This window comes from Bombus huntii, chromosome 10 (genome assembly GCF_024542735.1).
Source record: "Bombus huntii isolate Logan2020A chromosome 10, iyBomHunt1.1, whole genome shotgun sequence".
Lineage (NCBI taxonomy): Eukaryota > Metazoa > Arthropoda > Insecta > Hymenoptera > Apidae > Bombus > Bombus huntii.
In genome coordinates, this window is record NC_066247.1 from 4,332,161 (window position 1) to 4,357,986 (window position 25,826).

The 25,826-nt window shown below is 44.1% G+C and overlaps 1 protein-coding gene across 1 annotated transcript in view; it reads left to right on the top strand.

Annotated features, from left to right (window-relative positions):
* Positions 1-5,875: 5,875 nt before the first annotated feature.
* Positions 5,876-25,826, top strand: part of LOC126870547 (early growth response protein 1-B) — a 39,325-nt gene continuing 19,374 nt past the window's right edge. The window contains exon 1 of the mRNA XM_050628360.1: positions 5,876-9,902. Within this exon, the coding sequence (XP_050484317.1) occupies positions 9,479-9,902 (424 nt within the window). The 5' untranslated portion in view covers positions 5,876-9,478. The remainder of the gene's footprint in view (positions 9,903-25,826) is intronic.

Consider the following 25,826-nt stretch of genomic DNA (forward strand, 5'->3'; position numbering starts at 1 on the left):
AAGCGCCAAGGAACGAGATTTTCACGAGGAAAAGGAAATTTATTCATCGATGTAGTCCAAATTCATGGAAATGGAAAGTGTATCTGTAGAAAATCCTGTACGTGTCACCTGTTAGTTGCAGAGAAAACTCAATGTTCCGTTGACTCGGATAGATGGCATAAACAAAAGCCAAGAAACAATGATCTAATATTTATTGGCATTATTAACAAGTATTTAAAAAGGGAGATCGCGCTTAAATTCTATACTGCGGTATTATCATTGGTACGTAGAACATCATGCGATAAAAGATGAAAATTTAAAAAAAAAAAATCAATTTATCTCCCTAAGGTTCGTACGTACGAAGCTAGCAAAGCATAATATATTAACATAATATATTAACATACACAGTGCTCGCATCAGGATTAAGAACTTAGTCGTTTCATCCGCAATAATCCAATGATCGTTCTTCTTGGCTATTTCTGTGAATCAACCGATTGCGTTCGATACAGCAGAAATTCGCTTAAACCACGCGAACTGTGGGTGGTTTCGGGTGTTAGAGAAACGGCGAGCTGCCGCTAAAATACCGGTTTACCCTTATTGTCATCCCACCGTGGAATTATACCCCCACGTGCACGATTCGTCTCACCGGTGGCCGTTTTACCATTAATTATTATTTTTTGCAAAACATCCGGTCATTACGGTTGTAAAGCGGATAGAAACGAAATAACAGATCGGACGCGTGCGACACGGGCCGCGTTAATGGTCGTGACCGGATTGCGTTAGCTGAAACCAGCGTTTAAATTCAATACGTACCTCGAGGTGTTGTGTTGTGTCGTTTCGAGGTTTCTACGCTTTTCAACGGACAGCCAAGAACAAAAGGAATTTCTAGTGAATCTGGCATAAGTGGCAGGTTAATTTTTCACCGAGCCTAACGATACCGAGAAACTGGCCGTATGGTCTCGCAGCCGAGCCGAAGATTTATCGTGCATTTTGCGTGTGCAACAGGCTACGAGTATTTTTAGGTGTAAACCCGGAACGCATAACGTTATTACAATCGGCTATCTCGGTGTGTGAGCGTACGTAGGGTACTTTATTCCGCATTATCCGAAGCCATTGTTCTTGAACGGCAATCGGGCATCGTGGGATCAGCGAATCATCCGTTCGCCGATGATTTCTATCCACGGAAGTACACGATCGACGTTGTACCAGTATTTTTGTTAAGAAGACCTCTTTATTCGACTAGTTCGGCCAGACGATTACGTGGCAAACGATATTGCTCGACGTCGAAACTCGGGAAAAAGACAGGTTTCAAAAGAGTCGAGCGTTGAAAAGTGGGTGGGGGGGGGTTGTCGGATCTGGTAACGAGCGTATTCGAGTCGCCTATTCCCGATGTAATTGGACATTAACGGCGACTCCTGATGTAATGCGTTTCGCTTCATTTCATTTCGCTAAATCGGCCGACGAGAGTGCCAGCTTCTTGATGATATCTGGATTATCCGTGTCGTGTATTCGTTCAAAGATTCCACTGCGATATACAACTCGTAACACGCGGATATCTATACGGCCTGATAAAACGTACATCTTTGCGTGTATCGCTTATTGCAGTATGTGGACACTTTGGTCGGTTTGTAGCAATAACGCGCAATTTTAGCAGAGTGTTGAAATTGCGATGAATTAGTAATTAGGAGGAGATTATTAATACCTTTTCGTGGAATCGTCAAAGCATAAATTTAAGCTCGATATTTAAAAATCTAGCGGTAGTATATCTTACTGTTTGCTATTGTACGTACTACTACGTGTATTTACTATATAAATATCGCTATGTACCTGTACTACTGACGTCAGATGTTTTCCTATTAGTTTAGGAGAACCTTCTTAACCCTTCTGCATTCTTCGGTCATTTTCGACCTAATATTTTATTCCCAATGTGGCCAACGGAAGAAAGATTTCTCCAGTTTCCGAGTTTATGTTAAATATTTCCTCGGTATTTAGTTCGTACAAAATATTTTCAACGCGTATGATTCTTGATACGTTATCTTCCTCTGGTAGCTGATAGAAATAGTTGTTAGAAAAACTTGCATCGTATCTTGCACGAACGCAAAATCATGGTCGATTAATCGCTTCCTTAACGATTTAAACGAATCATCGCGTCTTTTACGAAGCCAGGAGGTGTCCTGCTCTACCGCTGAACGAAGGATGCGAGTATATTCGCAATACAAAAGGACGATCGACTTGCTACAATCCCAAAAGAGACAAAATAAAAATCCAATAAGACTCCGGTAGGATGAGCCACGAAGAAACGAAGCCAAAGGTTTAGAGACAAGCGTTAGGATCGAGCCACGGCCCATATTCAAAAGTCTCGACTCCAACCGTGTTGGTACTTCTCTTCTCCCTTCTCTCTGTCCGACGTTGCCGCGCTCGAGTCGCGCTTAACCGAAAACCAGGTGTCTTCCGTAGCCGGCGCGCGTACTGTAACTCGTTCTCCACCCACCGGCGGATGGGGCGAGGTAAGCAACGGTCCTGGAACCTGTTCCGAACCGTTTGAGAGTCTCTGCCCTACCTTGTCCCGTCGTCCATCCACCTTCGTCCCCTCTCGCCTCGACGACTCCCTTTCCCCCGTGCCACCGCCCCCGCCGCCGCCCCTTTTCATCTTACTTTTCTCTCTTTTCCCTACCAACCGTCTCTTTCTTACGCCGATCTCCTTCTTCGTTGCACTTTCAGGGATTCACGTTCGCCAGCCGGCGTAATATCACGCACATCATCGTCACGGCGATGTGTACGCGTGCTCGGCTGAAATCGACGGGCCAACGAAGACGTTCGCGCGACGAGAAGAACGAAACTCGCGCATAGAACGTCCGCTGGTGCGACAGAGATGTGTCTGGTGGAAAGCATCGGTGATAGTCGAGCGAGGAACAGGGAAAGGCGAAAGAGGAACGAACACGATCGAGGGAAAAAGAGAAGATGGTAGAGGAGAGAGGAGAGAGGAGAGAGGAGAGAGGAGGGAGAGAGAGAGAGCAGGAGAGGAGACGATGTTCGAAGCGTGCAAGAGAGCAGCGAGGAGGGGAGAAGGCGCTGGCAATCAGGGCGAATGGGGTACGGCACACGCCACACGCCATCATAATGGAATAATGAGGCAAAGACGATAGCAATCGCGCAAAGGCTCCTTTTCCGCGCGACACGTCCGTGCCTTGGCGCGTTGATGCGCGCGACCGCGCACGAGCTCTCTGGAACGTCGTGGACGAATTGAGCGAATCAGAGCCACATCCGATGAGGTCACTTTGGCTCTCTCGGCTGCTGCAGGACCGCGTCAGACTTCTCTTGTCTTGTCCTGTTTCTTTCTTTCTTTCATTCTCTTTCCTCGTCGCCCTTCGTCGTCTTGTTAGATCTTACGAATTCCTCCTTCCTTTCCCTTTCTCCATCAGCCACGCGAGATATCCCTGATAGTACAGACGTTTAGAGCTGCTTCATTTCATCGAACCGTGTTCGTCGATAAGATCACCGACGGGAAATTGAGAACGGACGTGAAAAGTTCGGGAACAAGAAGATGGAGGATTTAGATACGAGTTCACGTGATTCGGCCGTTTCCCGGTCGATGAAGAGATTTTTAATGGCCGTGATAACGAGTTGAATGAGAGGCTACGAGCATCCAGGAGAGACCGATCCGCTCGCACAGGGAGGTGGAATCTCGAAGACCACGCGAGGAGAGGCAACGTCAGAAGAAGTAAAGAAGCCGTGGCACGTGACCCCAGAGACCGGCAGAGTCAACTCGCTCAAGTAGCCGGGCTCTGCCCTTTGACCCAACCGACAATTTCGAATTATGTCTCTCCGAGAGAGCGGATATACTCTCGTCAGGGACGTCTTGGCCGGGAGGTGGCTCGCTTTGCTCTTCTGAACGGTGCTCCGTCCACCGAGGAAACATCGATCAACCGGCACACGAATTTCGAACACCTTTGTCTTCGTCAAATACCGATTCACGTCTATACGAACGACGGCGAACGACGCGAACGAGAATATGAAACGCGAGAGGCTCGTTAATCACGTTTGAAATAAAAGATTTGCTTTCCGTCTATTAATTAGTCGTACTATCCCCGAAGAACAATCGCGGTAAATTTTATTCAAATTTCAGAACACACTGAGAGAGGCGAGCATCTCCGTGTAGAGAATGGCTCGTGCCAGCCGACGGAGAATCCCTGGAGTCCGCGATATGCGCAGTTGTTCTTCCCTGAGGAAGACAAATGATCCACTCGGACGCGAGACAGTTAGCGTATCCGCGGGGAGGCTTGAACGTCGTCGACGAAAGAGAAGAAGAAGAAGAAGAAGAAGAAGAAGAAGAAACAGAAGAAGAAGAAGAAGAAGAAGTTGGAGAAGAAGAAGACGAAGAGGAGAGGAGGTTTGGTCTCTCCTTCTTCGTTCCTCTGTTGCAGAAGATGAGCGCGCGCCTTCAGGCAGGCGGACTCGTTCGCTTGATCCCGTGCCATTACGATATTAATGTAATGCCGCTAAAAAGGTGTGTTTGCTCGGTTAGGAGGAGAGGGAGAGGCGAGCCGAGGCGAGGATCGAGCCCACGTAGAATAGTCTCGCCAGATATGGCGTGTGCCTGTGCCGCGGCCACCACCACGGTTATCGTCGTCGCCACCATCGCCGTCACCGTCATCGTCCTCTTTGCTCGTTCTCCGTTGTGGCTCTACACCCGGCTGATCCCCCTGCCGGTTTAAGGAGAACGATTAGACCAGTCGCGAAACGGGACCTGGATCGACATTTTTTTCTTCGCCTCAATTTGGTCCTTGTTTCTCGCATACAAGCGCGTATACACGACTCGTTCAACGTTCTCGATCATCGAGAACGCGCCTCGTATCTTCGGACTATCTATTGTTCCCGCGGTATCGCTACAACGGACCTGTCGGGTCGAAATAACGCCACGAATCTTTTGTTCGTTTAAAAATCGTACAAACGCCCGAGGGTACACCGGTTAATGGAGAACTCGGTCCGCAGCGAACGCGGAGAGCAGGGAAAAGGTTCTACTCGAGTAATCGAAGACCGAGAAATTATAGTGTCAGATATCCCTTGTTGCTCGCCACTCGTGGAAATCATTATCGTTGGATTTATGATTCTTTAAACGATCGATCAGGTGAGACGCGGCTGTACGTGTCGGTTCTTCGTTTCAGTTTCGTCGTGCACACCGATACGATACCGCTGAATTTTCGTCCCGCCTCACGGTGACTGTTCTCTTCCCTCCGGTGTCCGTCGTTCTTTCCTTGTTTCGTTCAGTCACGGTCGCTCGCGACCTCGTATCTTTATTCGGTCATGAAGGCAACGAGAGCGGTTGCGTGTATATTCACGCCGGTGATCGGTACGACGACGCCGACGCTGGTCGTCGCTGAACGTTCCGGGGGGAAGTTGCAACCCTTTTTAGCTAGAGGGTATACACGTCGGAATAGTCGTTTTGACATAATTGCGAAAACTGGACTGACCTGTTTCGATACCTCTATGCTCGCTGGAGGACATCTTCTGCCGGTCTTATCTTTCGAGCATCGCATGCAATTCTGCCTCGACGTAATGATAAAATTGTCGCGGCGTAGAACTAGAGGGAAAAAGAGGAGAATAGAAAGAGTAGGAGAGATTAAGATCGAATCGTATCGAACGTTGTGTCTGCTAGCGCGAAGGACGTCGTTAGCTTTTACAGTTGCAGCTACCACGCTCGTAAACGCGGTCTCGTTACCGGCCACTGCGCTAGGATTCCATGTTTGAAATTTAATGGCTTCAATTAAAGAATAGGATCTTTGCTTTATGGGAACTCTCGAGGGACATCTCTCCGTCCTATCTCCATCTTAATTCACATCGAATGAGTTTATCTTTTGACAGATTTTCTTCGCCCGAGCTATTTCTAACTCAAAGTTTTCACAGACCGTGGCGAGGAAACGAGTCCGTGCATGTGGCGAAGGAAGTCTCGATGATGTCGTTCAAATGGTATAGTGTAGCGGCCAAGCTAAAAACGCGTCTACAGTTTCCGAGTGTGTAGCTTTTCGCTCGAGCATCGCTTTTTGCGGTTTCTCTTCCCTTCGTTTAGCCCGAAGACAGAGCATCGCGCTGCCTTTCAAACCGTAATACGCGTGACGCGCTTCTGGCACGCGTCGAAACCTGCACTTAACGAACCACTTGTGCCCCTAATATTACGTGCCAGCCAAGCGGATATTTATCCCTACGCGCGTAAAGATAATGCATGCGAGGCTCGTGCCGAAATACGCGTCGCTCACATTCGCGCTCGTTGCCATCATTTCTCCGTTATTCCATGTACGAACGAATCTCTGTATCTGTAAACTATTCAGGATTAAGTCCGTTAACTATATATTTGCAATTGTAACGTCTATATTATCTATATTTTCTCGTAGACAATCAGTATGTACGAAGACAGACGCTGGATTAAGCTACGATGAAAGCGCGAATGCTCCTTCTTTCCTCGTTTTAACGCGATCAAAGCGCATTCTCGCCTCGTCGCGAGAAACAGCTCTTCCGATGTGAACGAATCCTATTTATTTGTATGTACATTGTACTTTTATTAGCAATCAGAATATGACGTATTCTGTGGTACAATGGTGGTATCTTAAAGAGCTGCTGGTATCTAAAATCTCGTCGACGAGGACTTCTCCAACGAGTAGATCTTCTCGTAAATGAATGTACGAACGGCGTTTAAACTAAACGAACACGAGCGAACGCTTGCTCGCTTGTTTTAAACGCAGCTTTACGAATCAACCATCCGAGAATCGAAATGCGTACACAAATAAGAATCTATGTATATAGGTATTCGATTGCTCTCGAAATGACAGTTCGTCAGAACACGCGCACCCGCCGTAGCCTTGTCCGGCTAGGACAGAACAAAGACGAACGAAATTTGAATATCCAAGGACCTCCTTATTCCACGAGGATGCTTTTGTCCGACGGGAGAGACGAAGGATCGACTAGTCGGAATCGAAGGGAGGAACGAAGCGTGGACGACGCGGGGGCAGCGTGTTTACGGTAAAAGTCATCCAACCCGGGAGAGTATCGACCTCAACCTTCTCCTCGCGCGGTCGTCCCTCTCTCTGGACGCTCCAATTTCAAGGTCGCGACGCGTGGCAGACCGGACCGAAAATTTCCGCGAGATTCGCGTACTTCCGGCGTCGAAATCTGCCGCGTCTGTAACGACGCGGGATCGGGTAGGTGGTTTAGTAGAGGCGCGCGAGCGAGCAACGAAAGGAGATAAGTCGAGGCGAAGTTACCAGGACGAGCGCGAAGCCGAAGAGAAATGCAAAAAGAGAAGAAGACGAAGAAGAAGAAGAAGAAGAAGAAGAAGAAGAAGTGGAAGAGGAGGGGAACAAGTACGAGGCAGAATGAGAAAGAGGAGGGAGGAAGAAAGAAGCAAAGAAAGACGCGCTCTCTCTGGCGTGGGGGTGCGCCCACGCCAGTGACGTCACCCGGCGAACGTTGGCAGTGTTACCGGCGATGAACGCGTTGGTGTTCAAACCTCCGCGAGAGGAAACAGGAGGGAAGACCAGAAGGGAGAGAAAGAGAGGCTACGTATAGCGCGCGCGTCGAGGAAGGGAATCATCGCGCGAGAGGAGCAAGAGGAACACACAGGAGGAGACGGTGTACGAATAAGCGAGACAAGGTTAGAGGCAAGACGAAGAGTAGGAGAAGGAAGGAAGAAGCACGCGAGGAGACGAGTCGAAGCGGGAGGATTACGAGTGGAAGAAGAACGGACGAAGAGGAGAGAGATGAAGGTTGGCGTGCTGTCGCGATGAAGAGGGGCGGCGGTGAGGCGGGAACAAGGGCGGGGGAAAGGAATGAATGGAAATCGCGGAGAGACACGCGGGAGAGACGGATGATTCGAAAGGAGCGGAGGAGACGAAGACGGTGCGCGTTGCCGTGTGCGTTTTAAAGAGAGGAGTAAAAAAAGAAACGTCTCGGACGAGGAGAGGAGGCGACGGACGAGGATCAGGGCGTCTCGAGGAAGAAGGAAAGGAGGGGAGGCCGGCGTATAGGTGAAGAGCGTGTACAGTATCGGGAGTATGCACGGGGTGATGTTGACGACACGTGACGCCAGCGAATCTCGTCTCGCCGGTCGCGAGGATCGCCGCCGCCGTCACCGCCACCGCCACCGTCACTGCCACCCGCAGCAACACCACCAGGAGCACCAGCAGCCGCGGCAGCAGCCTCCTCGCGCGCTCTCTCCGCGCGCGCGAGCGCTCTCTCGAGGCGACCGACCACTTCCCGCGCGAGCCGCTCTTTATTAGTCTACCGCGGACCATCGCGAACCCCTTTGGCTGCTTCGCCGGCTCCAGCATCCACGAACCGTTCCTCGACGTTGTACGAGTTCCTAAAGTCGTCGAGAGGAACGTCGCTGGTGGACCCCTTCATCGAGGGAGAAAGAAAAGAAACGAACTCTCTCGGGGAGAGTCCGCCGGTGATCCAGACCGGAAAACGCTCGGTGAGCGACAGAGACGGGCGGGCGGCGGCAGGCTGGTGGTACGGGAGGAAGGGAGAATCGACTCGGTGTGGAAGAAGAGGAGGAGAAGAGGACGGACAGAGCGAGAAAGAGCAGGATCCACCAGTGATACGATACCGGGCAGCACGCGCGCCGGTACGTCGGTTTATCGGGCGCGAACTACGAGCGAACCTTTGACTTCCGACCGAAGCGCGGAATTGAGAACGCTCCAGTGTCAAAGTCGTCCTGTTACTCCATCGAGGCAATAGTTTCTATTGGATTTCTACGAAGACGTCGACGGATCGATTACGACACTGGGTCGACCGGATCCACCGTAATACGTTGGACGCTTACGAAGTTTGCGAGTTTCGGATAAAGTTTTGGGCAACCAGCATCTCTGTCGCGGAAAGATTTCTCCGACGCTTTCTTCTCCTCCTGATTAACAGGGAGAAATTTGATCCACCAGTGCCGCGCTTTCTACCTGTCGTTCGAGTGGCCAAAGGAACAAAAAAAGAAAAAAAGTATCATTCGACGATTCCGTTGGAACACCGGCCGCGTGAAAATCTCTCTTTATCCGTTGTCCCCGAGAGTGGAAACGCAAACATCTCGAGCGGTGGCTGTCCGCTGGCCTGTCCAAACGCTTCCGCGAGTGTCCTGTTCGTCGAACGAGGAACTGATCGATCGCGACAGTGATTTCGTTGACGTTTCTCTAACGGCGACTTCCTGCGGCCGGTTGTCGCGTCGAATCGCTCCGTTGATCGTCCGTCGCGCGCACAGAGACCGACCGGACGCGACGGTGACGCTCGCGTCGTCGGTGACGTCGTGACATGTGCGATAGCCTGGCCTCCTCTTCGTTACCACGCTCGTGCTCTTTATCGCGGCTATCGTCCTCGTCCTCGTCGTGGTCATCGTCGACGAGAATAAAGGAGTACAGGGTGCCGTCGGTGGTTGGCGAGCAGCGGATAGAAGGCAAGAGGAGCGAGAGCACGTGGACGACTGGCACCGCGACGAGGGCCGGCGGCGCGACAGGTTGAAAAGATGCTGGCACTGGCGATGCGCCGCGAACACACGACCGGGCGCAGCAATTACGAGCCCGCGAATCCGCTCGCGGGTTTCGACCACTTGCAGCATAACAGCGGCAATCCGTTCGCGGTGGTGCCCTCGTCGGAGGGCCGGCTACGCGAAACCGGCCCGGAGCCCGACGGCGAGTTGCAAGAATTCGTAGACATCGCTCAGGTACAGCAGCTCCTGCAGCAGCAACAGCAACAGCAACAACAACAGCATCAACAGCAACAGCAACAACAGCAACAGCAGCAACATCACCACCACCATCATCAGCAACAGGTGGCGGCCGCTGCGGCTGCGTCCTGTATCTGGGGAGCGGTTTATCCTCCGCCACCTCCTGCACTCGGATACCATCATCACCACCATCACCATCACCACCCACCGCCACCACCTTCAGGTAACGTTATCGCTCGGTTTGACACCTTAGTAAGTCGAGGCCTTTTAGGATTCATTTCACGTAGACGATTCCAGGAGGTGTCTCCTCGAAGATAGAAATAGCGAGCAGATCACGGTGATTTGTCGCCACTAAATCTAGAGTGCAGAGTCTAGAACCTCGAGCGTCGAGTGGTCCACGATACGGCTACGTGCTTCTTATCGGGAATTTCTTTATGGATCGAATACAACGCGAGGATGGATACGCTCAGCGTAGGCATAGCTGCGCCTCAAGACAGTTTTTCGTAGGATTGGATCGCCTCTTGGTGCGCGGGCAACACGTTGCTACCGGTATTGGCGCCGATCTAAACACTCGGTGATAATCGATCTTTACGAGCGACACGTCGAAACCTGTATTTCAAGACCGGCTATTAAGTTTCTTGTCACCACTCGAATGTGGCTCGAGGGCCTTCGGGTGTATCGCGCCAACGTCGACGGTGTTGGCCGCGAAACGTCGAACCGCCGGCCCCGTTAAGATCCTGTCGCGATTAACTTCGCCTCCGTTCTGAAATATACTATGAATTCTCGTTGGCACCGCGGATTTTCTCGTTCGCCGGACCGATACTCGCAGACAGAATGTTTCCTTTCCATTGTCTTATCGTGGACCGGTAGACGAAGTGTAAGAGATATTCTCTTTTAATTTAACGACAGCCTGGAATCTTCCGTGTGATCGTATCGATGACAACGTCGATGGATCCGAAGACTCCAGCATGGACTAATGGCTTTTACCTATTTCTCACCTGACTGTATTTTACGACGAGGTATCGAGAGCAAAAGTGGACTAATAAACCGAGTAATTCTCTATCGCCGACGTAATATTCAGTGTAACTAATTTCGTTATATTATGTGGACTTGATTTGGGAGAAACGAGTTCCTCCACTTTTATGCGATTAACCTGTTTTCAACGAGAATGATTTTCATGTAACAACTTTTGTATTTGCGAATCTTTTATTCCTTGATATGTCGCATCGTCTCTGGTAAAATTAAATTATATTTATACTTGCCAAGACCGTCTTTATTCGTTCTATAATTTCGGTTCTCTTCTATCAATTTTTAACTCTGTAATCGCAGAAATGCTCGATTCAGCAACTACTCGGTTAACAGATTCAATAATACGTCTGTATAAATTAACGCAAGGGAAACTCGTATTCAGAAAAATGTGACTTCAATTTTGCTCTCCGATGTCTCGAATAGTCGCTTGCACCTTGTTCCGCTTCGCTTGTCAAATGCAAAACGCTCTGCTTTTTTTTCGCGATCTTCGCTGGTGACGGGTATCTTCGATTGGCGTCTCAACAAACAACGAGAAAAAGAACGATGTATCGGCGAATGAGAACGCGCGAACGCGAGCGACAGATGAACGCGATGTTGCCGTCGGACCGCGACAACCGCTGGCCCGCCATCCATCGAGAAAGATTTCACTGACAACGAATAAAAGTCGTTTTAATCATCGACGATCAACGATCACAATGTTGATTGTTATTTTATCGAATAGACTGGAACACAAGGGTGAATATTGAGATTATTGCTCGAACGAACAGCACGCTGTTGGAGATAAGATTAACGATAACGTTGACCGGTGATTAATTACGCGATTAACCCTTCGGACGTAGCTGTCTATTGTTTGCGAAGTGTGAATATACGTGTTCTAATTTTACAAACGTCGACGACTGCATACCGTATAGGTACTATGAGAAATAAGCGCGTTTAATGTTGCCCGTTATATCTTTTTTATCGTCAAACGCGTATAGACTGTGCTGTGAAAAGGACAGCAGATTAATACGGCTATGGTCGAGGTGGTTGGTTAAATAAAAAAGTGGAACTGTAAAAGGAAAGTATCGATACTTGGTGCCCTGTGTACGACAACCTGATGAAGGATTTTCATTTATAAGCGAACGCGAAGGTCATTTGCGTACGAAGATAAAAGACGATAGATTCTAAGATATAGAAACACGTTAAAGTTGAACTAGGAAGAAGTGACATTTTCGTAGGTTTCCGTTCATTTCTTCGTTGGACGTGTAAACTCGAACGTCCGATCGATCTGTTAATTGCTTAGCTTGCCGCCGCGAAGATTATGCGATACAGCGTTTACGATAACGTGTGATACATGGAATGTCCGATTTTTATCCTACTGATTTTCCAAATATCCTCCATTGTTCTCTACGTTATAGATGTGTAATTATTTTTAAGATTCGACGAACAACGAGTATAGATATAAAATTCGATACAAAAATCTGTATAAATCCGTAGAAATCGAAGGTTTCGTATACCTACGGCCTAGTAGAAACGAAGATAATGAAAACATCGATAGTCAAGATCAAACGACATAAACACGGAGCAAGACCGTACCAGAATACGAGTGGAAATACGGTAAACGTGTTTTAAGATGTTCGTGAAGCGCACATTTCTGACATTAAAGGGCACATACGTTAGAAACTTGAGAATGACGGCTCTAGGTAGGGTGACACGATATACCCGATCTATATGACTGGTGCTATAGATATACGCGTGCGGACGTTAGGGGTTGATGCGAAAGATAGGAGAAAAGAGGTCAGACAGCGCGGTCCTCGATCTTCTGACGCGCTGTAATGTCATTAAGGATGCCGACCGTGACGATTAATGAAAGAGGCTCGATCGTCAGTGGCGTAAAAAAGCTAGCGAAACGAGCTCGGGCGTGAGCGTGTCGTTTAAAGACAATGGCGAGAAACGTTGACTGTGGCGAGAGGAAAGGAGACCTGCGAATCGTGATTTGCCTTTCAATTTAAAATTGAAATAAATCTTTCGTGTACAGTACGGATGTTCGTTCATAGGTATCAGTTCAAGTTGAAAGCTTTGCGCTGTTTTTCTTGTCGCAAGTTTGACAATTATAGGAAAAATACAGCGTGTATAATTTTGTCCTTGTTTTGTTTGTCTCTTTGTTTAAACAAGAATCTCCCTCTATTTCATCTTGAGATTAAATACAAGTTGAACCAGCTCTCTAAGTATCTTCAAAATATCGATTATCGTAGCCATCGGTCCTTTTACGGAAGTTTCTTCTTCGTCGATTTGTCGTTTGTTTTTAAAAAATGTACGATATTAAACCTACGAGTTTCTTCCCTTTTCAATTAAACGAGAAGTTCAAGAAACCATAGCTTGCGATGTTCACTTCCATTGTAATTCATTTCCATCGTAGCGTGTGTCTTGTAACGTAAAATATAAAATATATTGTAGTAAAATTTGTTGGAATTTTCCAATGAATGCAACGAGTAGGTTTCCTGGTATTCGTGACCAACGATGCACTTTCGTCTATTCGTATTTTCGTCTGCTTTCGAAACTTTCCTCGTCGACTTTGATCGTTCGTGATTTACACTTCTGAGACGATTTTAAAGGAGAATCGGAAGGAAAAGTAAGGGTGCGATCGGTGATGTCTTTTAGGAGCAATTTGGGACACTCGAGCGTAGTTTATGTGTAGTGGCTTCGGTAAACCGAAGGGTCGACGCCGTCGGCCTGAATTCGTACGAAAAGAAAGATTAGAAGTCCGAACGATCCCCCTCCGAGAGGAAACGATTAGAAGGACGGTTGTTGCTGGACCACGCCTAACCTTTCCATCGTACATAAATAGAATTATTCGTTCCTACATGGAGTTTTTGATATGTGTAACACAAACGAGGATCTTCGCTCGGAATCAATCTGAATCTTAAACTGGTCGAGCCTTAAAAATTCTTCCATAAGCTTGCCATCTTGATAGTATAATACGTACACTGGATCTCATAACTGTTCGTAAGTATAAAACCACCGAAGAACTTTCGACTTACGTTATACGTTTACGTATAAATCTTGTTTTATTTATTAATTTTCTTTTAATTAATTTAATTTTAATTAATCTTATTTTATTAAATGCAATTTATCATTCTCTTGCCCCCAAGAAAGGATCGAAAAGATCATCGGAAAGGAAGGAAAACGGTAGGAAAGTAGTTTATACTTGTTTCTTTATAGACTACGGTTATTTATACGCATTTATATTTTTAGGGAGATAATTTAAAAAATGAAACCTGCACATAGGTGGAAAATTGTTTCGTGTACCAAATATCGTAACGAGTACACCATATTTTGCATATTTTCTATGGTTCCACGTATCATGTGCACTCTGTACGTTTTTGCATCTTTCAGTTTGCCAAAAACGCGCAAAAATCAACAGTCCATTCGTAACTATAGAACCTGCGTAACAGAATGTTTTACTACAGCAAGAAATTGAACTTTGAGCTCAAGATACGATAAAGTGAAATTCGTGACAGTAGCTTTCGTAACTGCTCGCTTTTGCATATTTCTAATTATATCTTATCGTTGTTTTTAATTACATCTTGCATTTCGTGCTCGGGTAAGAAACAACAATTTGTTTAACGCTAGAATTACCACATCAGTCAAATTGACTGATTTTACAATTTTATTTTAAAATTTCTACTTCATGTTATATTTTTTTCCACAGTGACGTAATGACTTTCGCGACGATAACTAAAAGAATAACATAATGAATTTTATTTCGTTTTTTATGTATTCAAACTCGAAATAATTTTGTATCAAAGCTACTTGTACCAACACCAGTCTAAATGGCTGGTACTCGTCAAAGTGTAAAAGGGTCCTGCGATCTGTCTATCGAACCCCAATTAACCAGATTCCTCGTTTTGTACAACTTGCCACACGTTTTTGACATTTTTACCGCGTATCGCTAGAAATCGCTAGAAATACCACACCAGTCAAAATCACTGACTCTACAATTTTATAAATGTGTCAATCCTCGTTTAAGGATCATAGTCGTAAATGGATTAACAATACCAAAAATATACTACGTAACATGGAATTCCTTCTGTAAGAAAGTAATAAATCAATAAATATAAAAATATTCCATTATTACGTATTTTTTAAAGACCAATTATTTTGACTAAAATAGGTTTTGGTAAAAATAGCTTCGTGTCGACTATCGATAGTTCTAGCGTTAAATGATATTATAGCTGCGAGACGCAAACTCGTGTGTCTCGTTCTTTCTAGTCGTTCATCTCGTCGTTTAATTCTTGGGATTTGAAAAAGTTGCATTGAAGTTCGATGCGTTAACAGGTGGTCGGTTCGCGAGGGTTCGCCTCCCTCGATGCGTTTGAACCCCCGTTTAACCCCTTCGTTATGCAATCGACGCATTGAGCGTGGCAGACCTTCCTGTCAAAACCAACCGACCTCGACATTTTCAGTTCGTTAAACTGTCACAGTTGTCTTCTTCGAGTTCCAATACTACTATCTACCTACACAGTTTCAGCTACTTCATTGAACTTTTTCGAATACAATACGTACAATATGTTCATAGAACGAGCCATCATATCCTTATTACGAGAATAAATTCCTCGAGTTTGAGAACGGTCGACTCCATAGTGCCATTCACAATTTCCCAGCGAGTTCGCAGGTAGCCAATGGGAGACGAGATTTTTTTCTCATTCAGAATCAGTGACGGGACGAGACGTGCGGGCAGCAGCTTTCATAGATCATTGTTTAAAGTGTCGTGGCTTTGTATGGTAACGCGAAGTAAATCGTACGTACACTCCTGACATTTCGTTATTATTGTACGACCCATAAGACAGGAAATCGTACATCATGCACGAACCTACGGTGGGCGGGTAAAAGGGAACGAGTCACCTTCTTCTCTCGGCTCATTGGCGTTCCCCGCGATGTTAAGTGTTTATACGCCCTCCGTCTTTCCCTCTTTCCCTCGTCTGGAAACTGTAAATTCTTCGCGAGCCAACATTTTTCACCCGGTTCCTTCGTTCTCATTGAAAACGTTCGATTTTCGTGTTACAACGTACCAACGTACGATCGACGTATACGTAGCAGAGCTACGAATGTGAACAGATTTGCGTAATCCGCTGTGAACTTTGTAGAATATATTTTTGCGTCTTTGTGTCTTTAGAAAACTATACGAACGTACAGTGGCACGCGAATATATTCGAACGCTTGTTGGCAACTTTTTTCGATACGTTTGAAATTTTGAAATTCTATTACATACACTGGAAAAGTTTGAAACAAATCTGAAAATGTACATAGAAGTCGCGACATATTTAGCGCGAGTATATTTCTCGCAGAGATCGCAAAACTGTTTAAACGATCGATCGTCCATCGTCAAGTTTCGTTATTATTATCGATTGAACCGATATAATCGTGAAAATCGTGTAACGAAGCTTGAAAACGTTTTACACCACACGTACGATATACAGGGTGGTTGGTAACTGGTGGTACAAGCGGAAAGGGGGGTGATTCTACGCGAAAAAAGAAATCGAAAATATAGAACACAAATTTTTCGTTCGAGGCTTTGTTTTCGAGCAAATCGACTTTGAATTTTCGCTCGGTACGCGTGCACTTTATCGCGTTTCGTTATAACGGATCTCACTGTAGATCGTTGTCTCGATGGAAAAATTAAAAAAAAAAATTTTTTATTCTATATTTTCGACTTTCTTTTTCGCGTAGAATCACCCCCTTTCCGCTTGTCCACCAGTTACCAACCACCCTGTATAAACGTGAAAGCTTTCCATGGTAAATATCCAGATACTTTTCCTGAGCCAATGTAATCGCGTTTCTGTCTCAACAAAAGTAAATATCGTCAAAAATATTCGTATGATTTTAGCAACTGCAAGAGTAGAAAATCTGGCTACGGTAATTTTGGCTGGTTGCTGGAATCGACGTCTCGAATCTCGCCGCACACGAAAGGGAAACATGTTGTGGAGAGCATGGAAATCGCGAAGCGTTACGTAAAAGCCGCGAGCCAGAGAGAACTAGGCTCCCGGGAAATTTGGCAAACGCGACGAGTCTCGGGCCAAGATCGACGAACTTACTCGAACGTGTTAACGCCATCCGGTCTGATAAAAACGAGTCGGCCGGTCTGGTACGATCGTTCATCGATCTGTTTCCACTTGACAACGAAAAAAATCTAGAGTATACTTCTTGAGAGTTCATTGTCGTTCGTGGATATGGGTCACAGACGGAAAGTGGAATGCAGCTTGACAGACGGTTCGCTATTTCACGTACAGCGACGACTAGATGAGGGAAATGGGCTGTGGGAGGCGAGATGTCATTGTTTCGAGAGACTAGGGACGATCATTTCAATTGATTAACACGTTCGCTGCCACTAAAATACAGCCATTTCTCTGCAGAAGTTGCTTATCCCCTCCTTATCAGAAATTGTTTTCGGTTTAACTTTAATTCAGATCTACTACGATCCTCGAATTTCTGTATTTCGAAGAAAATGTTCAACCCACACCAGTGACAATTTTTTCACCTTTCACTCAAACTTGAGATATCTTTTAACGTTAGAAAAGTACAATTGAGCGGGAAACGATGGAGAGAAGGGAACAGGGTTAAACCTTTCTCGACTGTACGCGACGCTAAACAAGAAGCTGAACCAGTTGACTTAGTGAAATTTTGCGTACCGCGTGCAAACTTGGTGACACAATTACGTAACAGAGAAAATTCCATCTGCAGAGTTTCGAAAATTTCCAACATTCCGCGAAACTGTAATACCTACGATGACGTTGATCGTTTGATCCGAAATGCGTTTGATGTACACGTCAAGAATTATCGAGATTGGTTTGATAAGAGAGTTGACACGTGCAACGACGTCGTCGATGACGACAGCCATTAGACGTAGAGCCGTATTGGCCTGTTATCTGTAATCAAACTTGCGTATGAGTCGTTCTAATTTTTTATCGGCTAGTAAAATTGTTCGATCGATTTCGCACGCTTATGTTAACCGACGTGAGTCATCGTGAGAGATTTCGAGCCAAAAGCCTTTTTGCACGTTCCAGTTGGAGATGCTTCTCCTTTTCCTCGCGCGATTTCCGTCGCACAATTTTGTTTTTAGTACTCAAAATGTGCCAAACACGCGGTTAAGGAAGTAAGCATCGATTCCAAAGCGTTTCATCGTATAATATGTACACGTAATAACTCGAAACATACACGGCTCGCGGCTTGAGATTATAAACACCCATTCGTCATACTTGGCCGGCGATCCAACGATGAGCCAGTCGGTTGCTATTGCCAAAACCACTGTGGTCGTCATCGATGATGCATACGTCACAAAGTTGGATCGCGCGTTGCTCGTACGTCGTCGAACAATCTGAATCAGTGAACTGAAATAAACGTCGATTCTTTTCCGGTTTAATCATAATTTCTCGCACTGTTGGAACTATTTCTGCAAGTAATAACGGATGCCTTTCGGATGAGATTATGTTCTGCGTAGTAACTACGGTGAAAATTTCACTAGTTTGACCCGTGATATTTTAGTGTTGCAGCTTTCGTGCTGAAAATGCAAATTTCGCTCGGGTGAAAGAATTTTGTCCGGCGCATGTTCGAGATATCCTACGTTAAACTAGTACCATTTCGGTATACATGATCAAATACGCGTGCTGTATCGGGTTGTGACATACGAAATTTCAAATTTTTAAAAAACGATATCTCACTGAACTTTGAGAAAGGCGTTTCCAAAAACCGTCACTTCTAATCTTGTAGGATAGAAAATTGTGTTAATTTCATAACAGTTGAAGATCCTTCTTAATTATATACTTAGTATAATATTTTAAAAACATTTTTGTAATCCATAGAAAATCAATATCGACAGAAAACGAATAAAAATGTTTATGTATTGTGCAATAGTGATTTCAAGAAAGAAAATGTTATATCATAATTCAATATAAGGCTTCGATCTATTTTTTACAATATTCAACAATATTCTATGTGACAATCTGAGCATTTCAAAGCTGTTAACAAATAATTTCCTACCTTAAACTTTCTTCTTCGAACCTGGAAATTTCCTGGAAAATTTTCTTTCCCAAGCTACGTCGCTCTTTTCGCAAATACAATATGTAAAGTGAAGAAATATAACACAGAAAATTCCGAAATTTGAAACGATATATGAAATAATTTCTACAAAAATAATAATAATAATAATAATGCTGTTTAAAGAAAGGAATTAAAAAATTTGATATTATTTAATAGAATAACGTTTAACTCGGTACGTAGAATCGAATAGTTAATTACGATATTTGAACGAGCGAACAAACGAAAGGAAAGATCATTGAATTGTAAGAACTGCGAAGGCAGTAAAACCTCGTGAGAGGAGTGCGAGACCATAAACGCGATTCGTCATCCCCTAACGCATCACGTAGACCGTGAACGTGGACTACCGTTTCTCAACCCTTAATTAAATTTTATCTCGCTAACGCAATAAACAACAATAAACAACAAATGACGATTGAATGTTATCTTATTCGTACAATATGAATAAAAAGGAGCAGCGTTAATAATCTCAATTGAAACGACGAAACACGATTCTCCGCGCATAAACTCCGGGAGAAGGTTGTACAGTGGTAAACGCGATTCGTCACTCTCGTCTACCGTCGAAGTCGTCGCTCGTCGCTCGTTACCGGATGTCTTAATAAACAATGCTAACGATTTCCCGCTGAATTACACGCCGTTGTCCGGTTGTCACGAACGTTGCGCGAATTTGCGCCAATTTAATACGAAGATCTTCAAATTTGCGTAAAAATGTTGCAAACTTTCGCAACTAATTCTGAAAGATCGATAGCCGTTTGGCAAGTACTTTTCGCTATAGTACAATTTTCATCAATAGAAATTCATTACGAAACACGTGAATCATTAAGTTTCTCTTCATAGTTTCTCTTACGATCTCATTTTCGACGAGATTCTCAAAGGTATCACAGCGTTTTTGGTAATCGGTAGAGTTGTCGCAGACTTTCATGCGTTTATCGGAAATTTAACGTTACAATTACAAAATTACAATGTTCGTTACAACGTTTACTGTGCGGAGGATCAGTCGAGGCTAGATATCGTGAAATAACGAGAGCGAGATATTGCTATCGCAATCCGTCAAATACAGGGTGGTTGGTAACTGGTGGTCCAAGCGGAAAGGGGGTGATTCTACGCGAAAAAAGAAATCGAAAATATAGAATACAAATTTTTCGTTCGAGGCTTTGTTTTCGAGAAAATCGACTTTGAATTTTCGCTCGGTACGCGTGCACTTTATCGCGTCTCGTTATAACGGATCTCACTGTAGATAGTTGTCTCGATGGAAAAATTAAAAAAAAATTTTTTATTCTATATTTTCGACTTCTTTTTTCGCGTAGAATTACCTCCTTTCCGCTTATACCACCAGTTACCAACCACCCTGTATATTTCGAATAAATAAATAAATAAATGTACAGCCATATACGTGAGTCGTTAGTACGAAATATAAATCGTTAGTCGAAATATAAATGTTCGTCGCGTAACTCGATAAATACTCGGAGATACTCTGTAGATACTATTCGATACTGTTCGATACTCGATATATACTGTGTGATACTGTATCGCTCGCGATCTCGTCTTCATTCGACGGTTGTACGCAGCGGTGATATTGTTTTGCCCGGAGTTTATTTGTTGTTATGTGTCATGCGTCAAGGTTAAGACAATGTCCTGAGGCAAAACAACAGCACGAGTCGCTCTCGACTCGCGTCGTCCTTTGATTGCCGCGCCGCTACAACTGATTATTCGTATTCATGAAAATACATCCAAAGTCTACTAAATGATAGATAAGTTAAATGGCGAAATATATTAACAGTATCTATGTACATAATATTTTTTCGTCTGAAATTGTCGTCTGAATATCTAGTTATATCTCCATCTCCAGTTGTAAGGATTTAGCAGACAATGTGTACCAGGAGAAACCGAGGTAAAATCGATATTTAAAAGATCATATTCGGAATGAAAGATTATATCCTCGCTATTCGTAAATTATTAGCAACAGGCTAATTGTACACGGCATCGAACGAGATTAACCAGACGATAAAAATTCCATTAATTATTAAACACGGTTGTAACAATGAAAATCGCGAGACATGCCAGAATCGACGACCGAACACGCGTGCTGGCCACCGTACTAATTAATAATTAAGCCGTGCGCAGAGTCGACGTGCCCTGTTGTTCGTCGAGAACGTTTCGTGCGACGTACTTGTGAAAAGCTCGCGAGTAAGAGTGAGTAACGTCTGCCGGGAGTTGTCGTTCGTGGAAATTGGTTTACCTGCGATGGAACTGGGAATAACGCGAGCCCCTTTGAATACCCACGGGTCATTACGTTACATGCGCAAACGACTCGAGTTTTACGGTTCATCGTCGGAACGACGCGCGTCGCGACGTTTCACGTTGAAGTTGACGCGACCGTATCTTGTGCAACGTTCATATTCGTCACGTTCGCGACAGCGTTCACATTCGTCAATTTCGTTTCTGACAACGAAATATCGACGAGCATCGAAAAAGGAACAGGATTGTATCGATCGACGAAAGACAATATTTTAGATCTGACGAGGATGACCAACTGTATTCCATCGATCATCTTCGCTTCTTCTAGAAATCAATTTGATCGCTCAGATACGTGCTCCGGTCTTTTAGAAGTGAAACTGGTCAGAGATAATATCTAATGATCTTGTATTAGGTCGTTTGGAAAATTTATAGCGAGTATTAAGAAAGTATCAAGTGGAATTAGACTTTTAGTTTTTCTCCGTATGATTTTTCCAGGCTTCTGAAGCGTTTCGTTTCTTGCCTATATCTTTCGGAAAAGTTTCATAAAGATACGATAATAGTGAGCAATAAACAACAACGAGAATAATGAGAATAATTCTAACGAGTAAGTGTTCATAGAAAACTGTAACTGTCAATGCATGTACATAATACACGAGTATGAAGGACGATTGAACGTGTTGGTGTACCTATCGATGAGACGAGTTGATACTTGGTGTAGTCAAATATATTAAAAACTGTTTGTAGTACAGAGTTCGTCGTCGTTCGCTAAGTGTTGCTCGTTATGCGTATACACGGTAATGAGTACGTTCGTTAGATGATAATCGCTCTAAGATTGCTCGATACTCACTAATTAACCGATTACTGACTATAAAAAGACTCGATAACTGACTCTTCCAAAGACCGACTGTCTTAATTATCGTGTTCGTATATCATAACGGTGTTAATAATTCGGGGGCAAACCAACAACATGATTCGAATTGTCCTACGACTCATGTACCGCTACACGAGTATGTATTTCACTGTTGGTTTGTTATTGATTTGTTATTTTCAAATAACTAGTTTCCAAACGTGCATCACCGTAGAAAATTGTTCGTAATCGATTTTGATACATTACAAGATAAATTACTTAGCTTCGTTCAAATATCATTCTTTTTTAAATAAACCAACCTTGTCTGTTCTATCATCCAGACAGGACAATATTCTTCCAGATTGCTGAAAAATCTTACTTGATTTTACCGAATTACAAGGCAAATTACTTTACTCGATTCAAATAATCCTACCGTACCTTGCCTTATTTCCTTCGCATAATGTTCTTCTAGATTGGTAAAAAAAATCGTTCATTACCGATTTTGCCGAATTACAAGGCAAATTACTTAACTTAACTCGAATAATCCTACTTTACCTTACCTTATTCTATTCAAGCACGACGACGCTCCTCTAGGAATTGGTCATAACCGATTTTACCGAATTACAAGGCAAATTACTTAGTTCCAGTGAAGTAACCCTGCCTTAGCCTATTCTCTTCAGACAGGACAATATTCTTCTTATTTATATACCTTCCCTTTTTTTTCTCTCTTGTCCTCCCTTTCGCCGTTAAGCGCACTTAACTTTCGATAATAACGGTAGTAAGGCTGAATGATCGACAGGGAGCCGTTGGATTACATAAATCAGCCTGTGTACACTGCGCGAGCCGCGTGTTTGCGCTTACTTCATCGCGTCGCCCGTGCATATTTCTTCGCTCGCCACGCGAAAATCTTTTCGCTCGTTCACCGGTTTGTCGTCGGTCAATGACACGGACGAGTTGCTCGGGGACGGCGTATCGGATACGTTCGCGAATCCGTGAAAACGTTTCGCACGGAATAAAACCAATCTCCGGAAATCGTGGATCGGCAACAGGCGTTGAACATCGCGCGGCTCCGGCATCGATGCTAACCGGGATCGATCGTCGTTCCGTGTGATTTTATACGAAACACATTGTTATGCAAAACGGAGGACGATCGCTGGGAATGATTCCTGGTCCCTTCTCCTTGAATCTCTCGCGCGAATGCATTCCTCGCTAGAGAAAGAAATAATTCCGATCTTCGTCGCGTCCCCCCGCTCTCCTCCACATACTCGGATCCTCTCGACGAGTTTCGTTTTCTACGGATTCTGTGGCGTTACAGGTATTGGTGAAGATAACATCGTCGAATTTGTATATTACGATCTGTACCTGTTTATCGAGTTTTTGTTTACGGATTATTGATGGTTATTGACAGTAGAGACACACTTTTTGATAGTTTCTTAATGAATATTTAAGGTAGAATTTTTTTGCCTAGTTTTACTGGAAGATGTACATTTATCATTTTACCGATATTACCGATATTCGTATGCGAAAGAATTACAGTGACGGCAACAAGAATTTCTACAATATCGTATTTATTTTTCGAAAAGCATTCGCGTTAATTGATTATTTCCTGGATCGCGTAGAATGTAACGATCTTTATCTAACGCACATTTCACCGCGTAAAGTTCTCTGACTTAGATGATAATTATTATTATTAATGTAGACATCTTTGGTGTCACGCCTACGTCCCTTATCACAACATAATCGTCTAATTGGTAATTAGTACCGTTTACTACGTTAATTAATATAACTGAACAGGTACAAGTATATTAAATTTCATTACTACAATCTCACGACTACAAAAATTTCATGCTATGAGAATGAAATATGAGACCCGGTGCAAAAAAAACTCTTGTACTATATCCATCTTATACCTCGAATTGCTAAACCATTACGATCTGTGCATCTTTTTATTATTGTACTTATATACAGCGGCTAGAAAAAGCGTTAGTACGTACCGTTATTTCCCAATGCCTTTTTATAGCCACTGTATATAACTAGAATTATAAAAAGATACGAAGATCATCATAGTTCGACGATTCGAGGTATAAGAATAAAGCATTCTCATTACATTTAGAACGGAGCACGTGTGCGCTGATTTTTTTTAAAACGTAGAATCGCTTCTTAACATGTTCCCTTAATATTTGTGCACGAGATATCGAATCGAGTATTCTATCGCGAACAGGGTTGGTAGGTAGGTAGGGAGGAGGGTGAACAGGGTAATGCAGCGCGTAACGCGGAGAGCAAAAATAAGCCTGCACAATGTAAAGTCCAACGTTATCGTCTATGAATGGTTTATAGAGGCGCGAGCTGCTTCTACGTCAGCATCGACCGATAAGAGAGCAGCGCGTTACACACATCGTCGTTGACGTCCAAGTGCACGGGCGAGACGTGCCCACGCCGGGGAAAAGGGAGAAAGGGATGAATCGATAGCGGGACAGAAATAGATACCCTGTTCCGCCACGCTGTCCGGATACACCCCATCGATTCGGATCGGTGTTTCTCAAACCTTCGAGTGTCAAGGCGAAATCGATGGATTTTACGTAATTTTACGAAAATTGGAATATTTCCCGCAAGATTGCGTGAAACGATAGAACACTGAAAAAAGGTTGAAATTTCAGCCCATGCGAATTTTGCTTCTCCATCGCGACGTTATTTGCAACCATTGCGAACAGTCGCCTCTATTTTCTTTTTCGTTTAATATCGAATAATATTCGTATAAATATTAATATAATAATATAACGAAAGAATCGAGCTTGTTTGACTTTAACGTTATCTAAGATGAAAAAATGCGGTGATATCTTTGATCCATCGATAGCATCGACGATAGCTTTTAAAGATTAATACTATGACAACACTAGTGACGCTTTGTTAACGTCAAATGCGTTGATTAAATATGTAAATGTAAAATACAAATATGTGCATATTGTACATTCTCGCGTACAAATTTGGAGCAGCTTTTGCTCTTTAGACGAAGCAAGTTCTTTCGCTCGCTAAAATCACAATCATATTTTCTGTATGGAAACTATAAGCTGAAACCTAGTCGATCGTTGTGCTATCAGGAATAAAATTAAATCACGATAAGAATTCTGCATATTTGGTGTACGTGACCGTTTTATCGTAAAACGATCGAAGATCTTCTGATCTTGATTCTTTCTACTTTCTGACTCGATGAGACGTGTTTAACAGTTTATTTCGCGTTTTACAATGGTAAAGTGTCAAGAGGACAGAGGGTCGCGGAGAGTATCGAGAATTGAACCGTGGCGCGTGTTCAGTATTCAATAGGAATCGGTTGAAAATAGTTGCAAGATTGACGTCCGCGGTTGAATGTCACGACGTGCTAACGAACCGCGCTCGAAACAACGAGCTTTCCAAGATAATCGTCCGTATACATACTCGGTGTGACGCAAAGCTGGATTTTATTAGCACTTTCGAAAGGCATCGGCAGTCGGCGTTTCCCGTTCGCTCGTTCGCCGGCAGATTGAAAAAAGGAACAAAGGAACTCGTTAGGTCAAGGATCAGAAATAACCCCAAGTACAATACGTACCGGTGTGGATCGTTAGTCGAATTCTTCCGGTAACTTGGAATGTGCGGGTCCTCGTCACTGTTTCTACACCCTCTAACGCGAAAATCAAGCTTCCCTCAGTCGAAAAATTCGCCATCTCTTGGTGTATTAACCCTTTAACTTCAACCATTAAAAGTGAGGAGCAAAGTGAGTATCGTACCAAGCGATTGTGCGTCATAGTAAACGAGCACGCTTTAGGAATACAATAGAATTCTTGGCAGGACTCGAAGAGATAGCGCAATTAAGCGCTATTTTCCTAGAATATTTGATCCATCAAGTAACAACGTTACATTTCATTCGCGGTCTTTCCAGTCGATTGACGCGAATTTCTTGTCTTAATATCGTAACCAAGAAAGGTT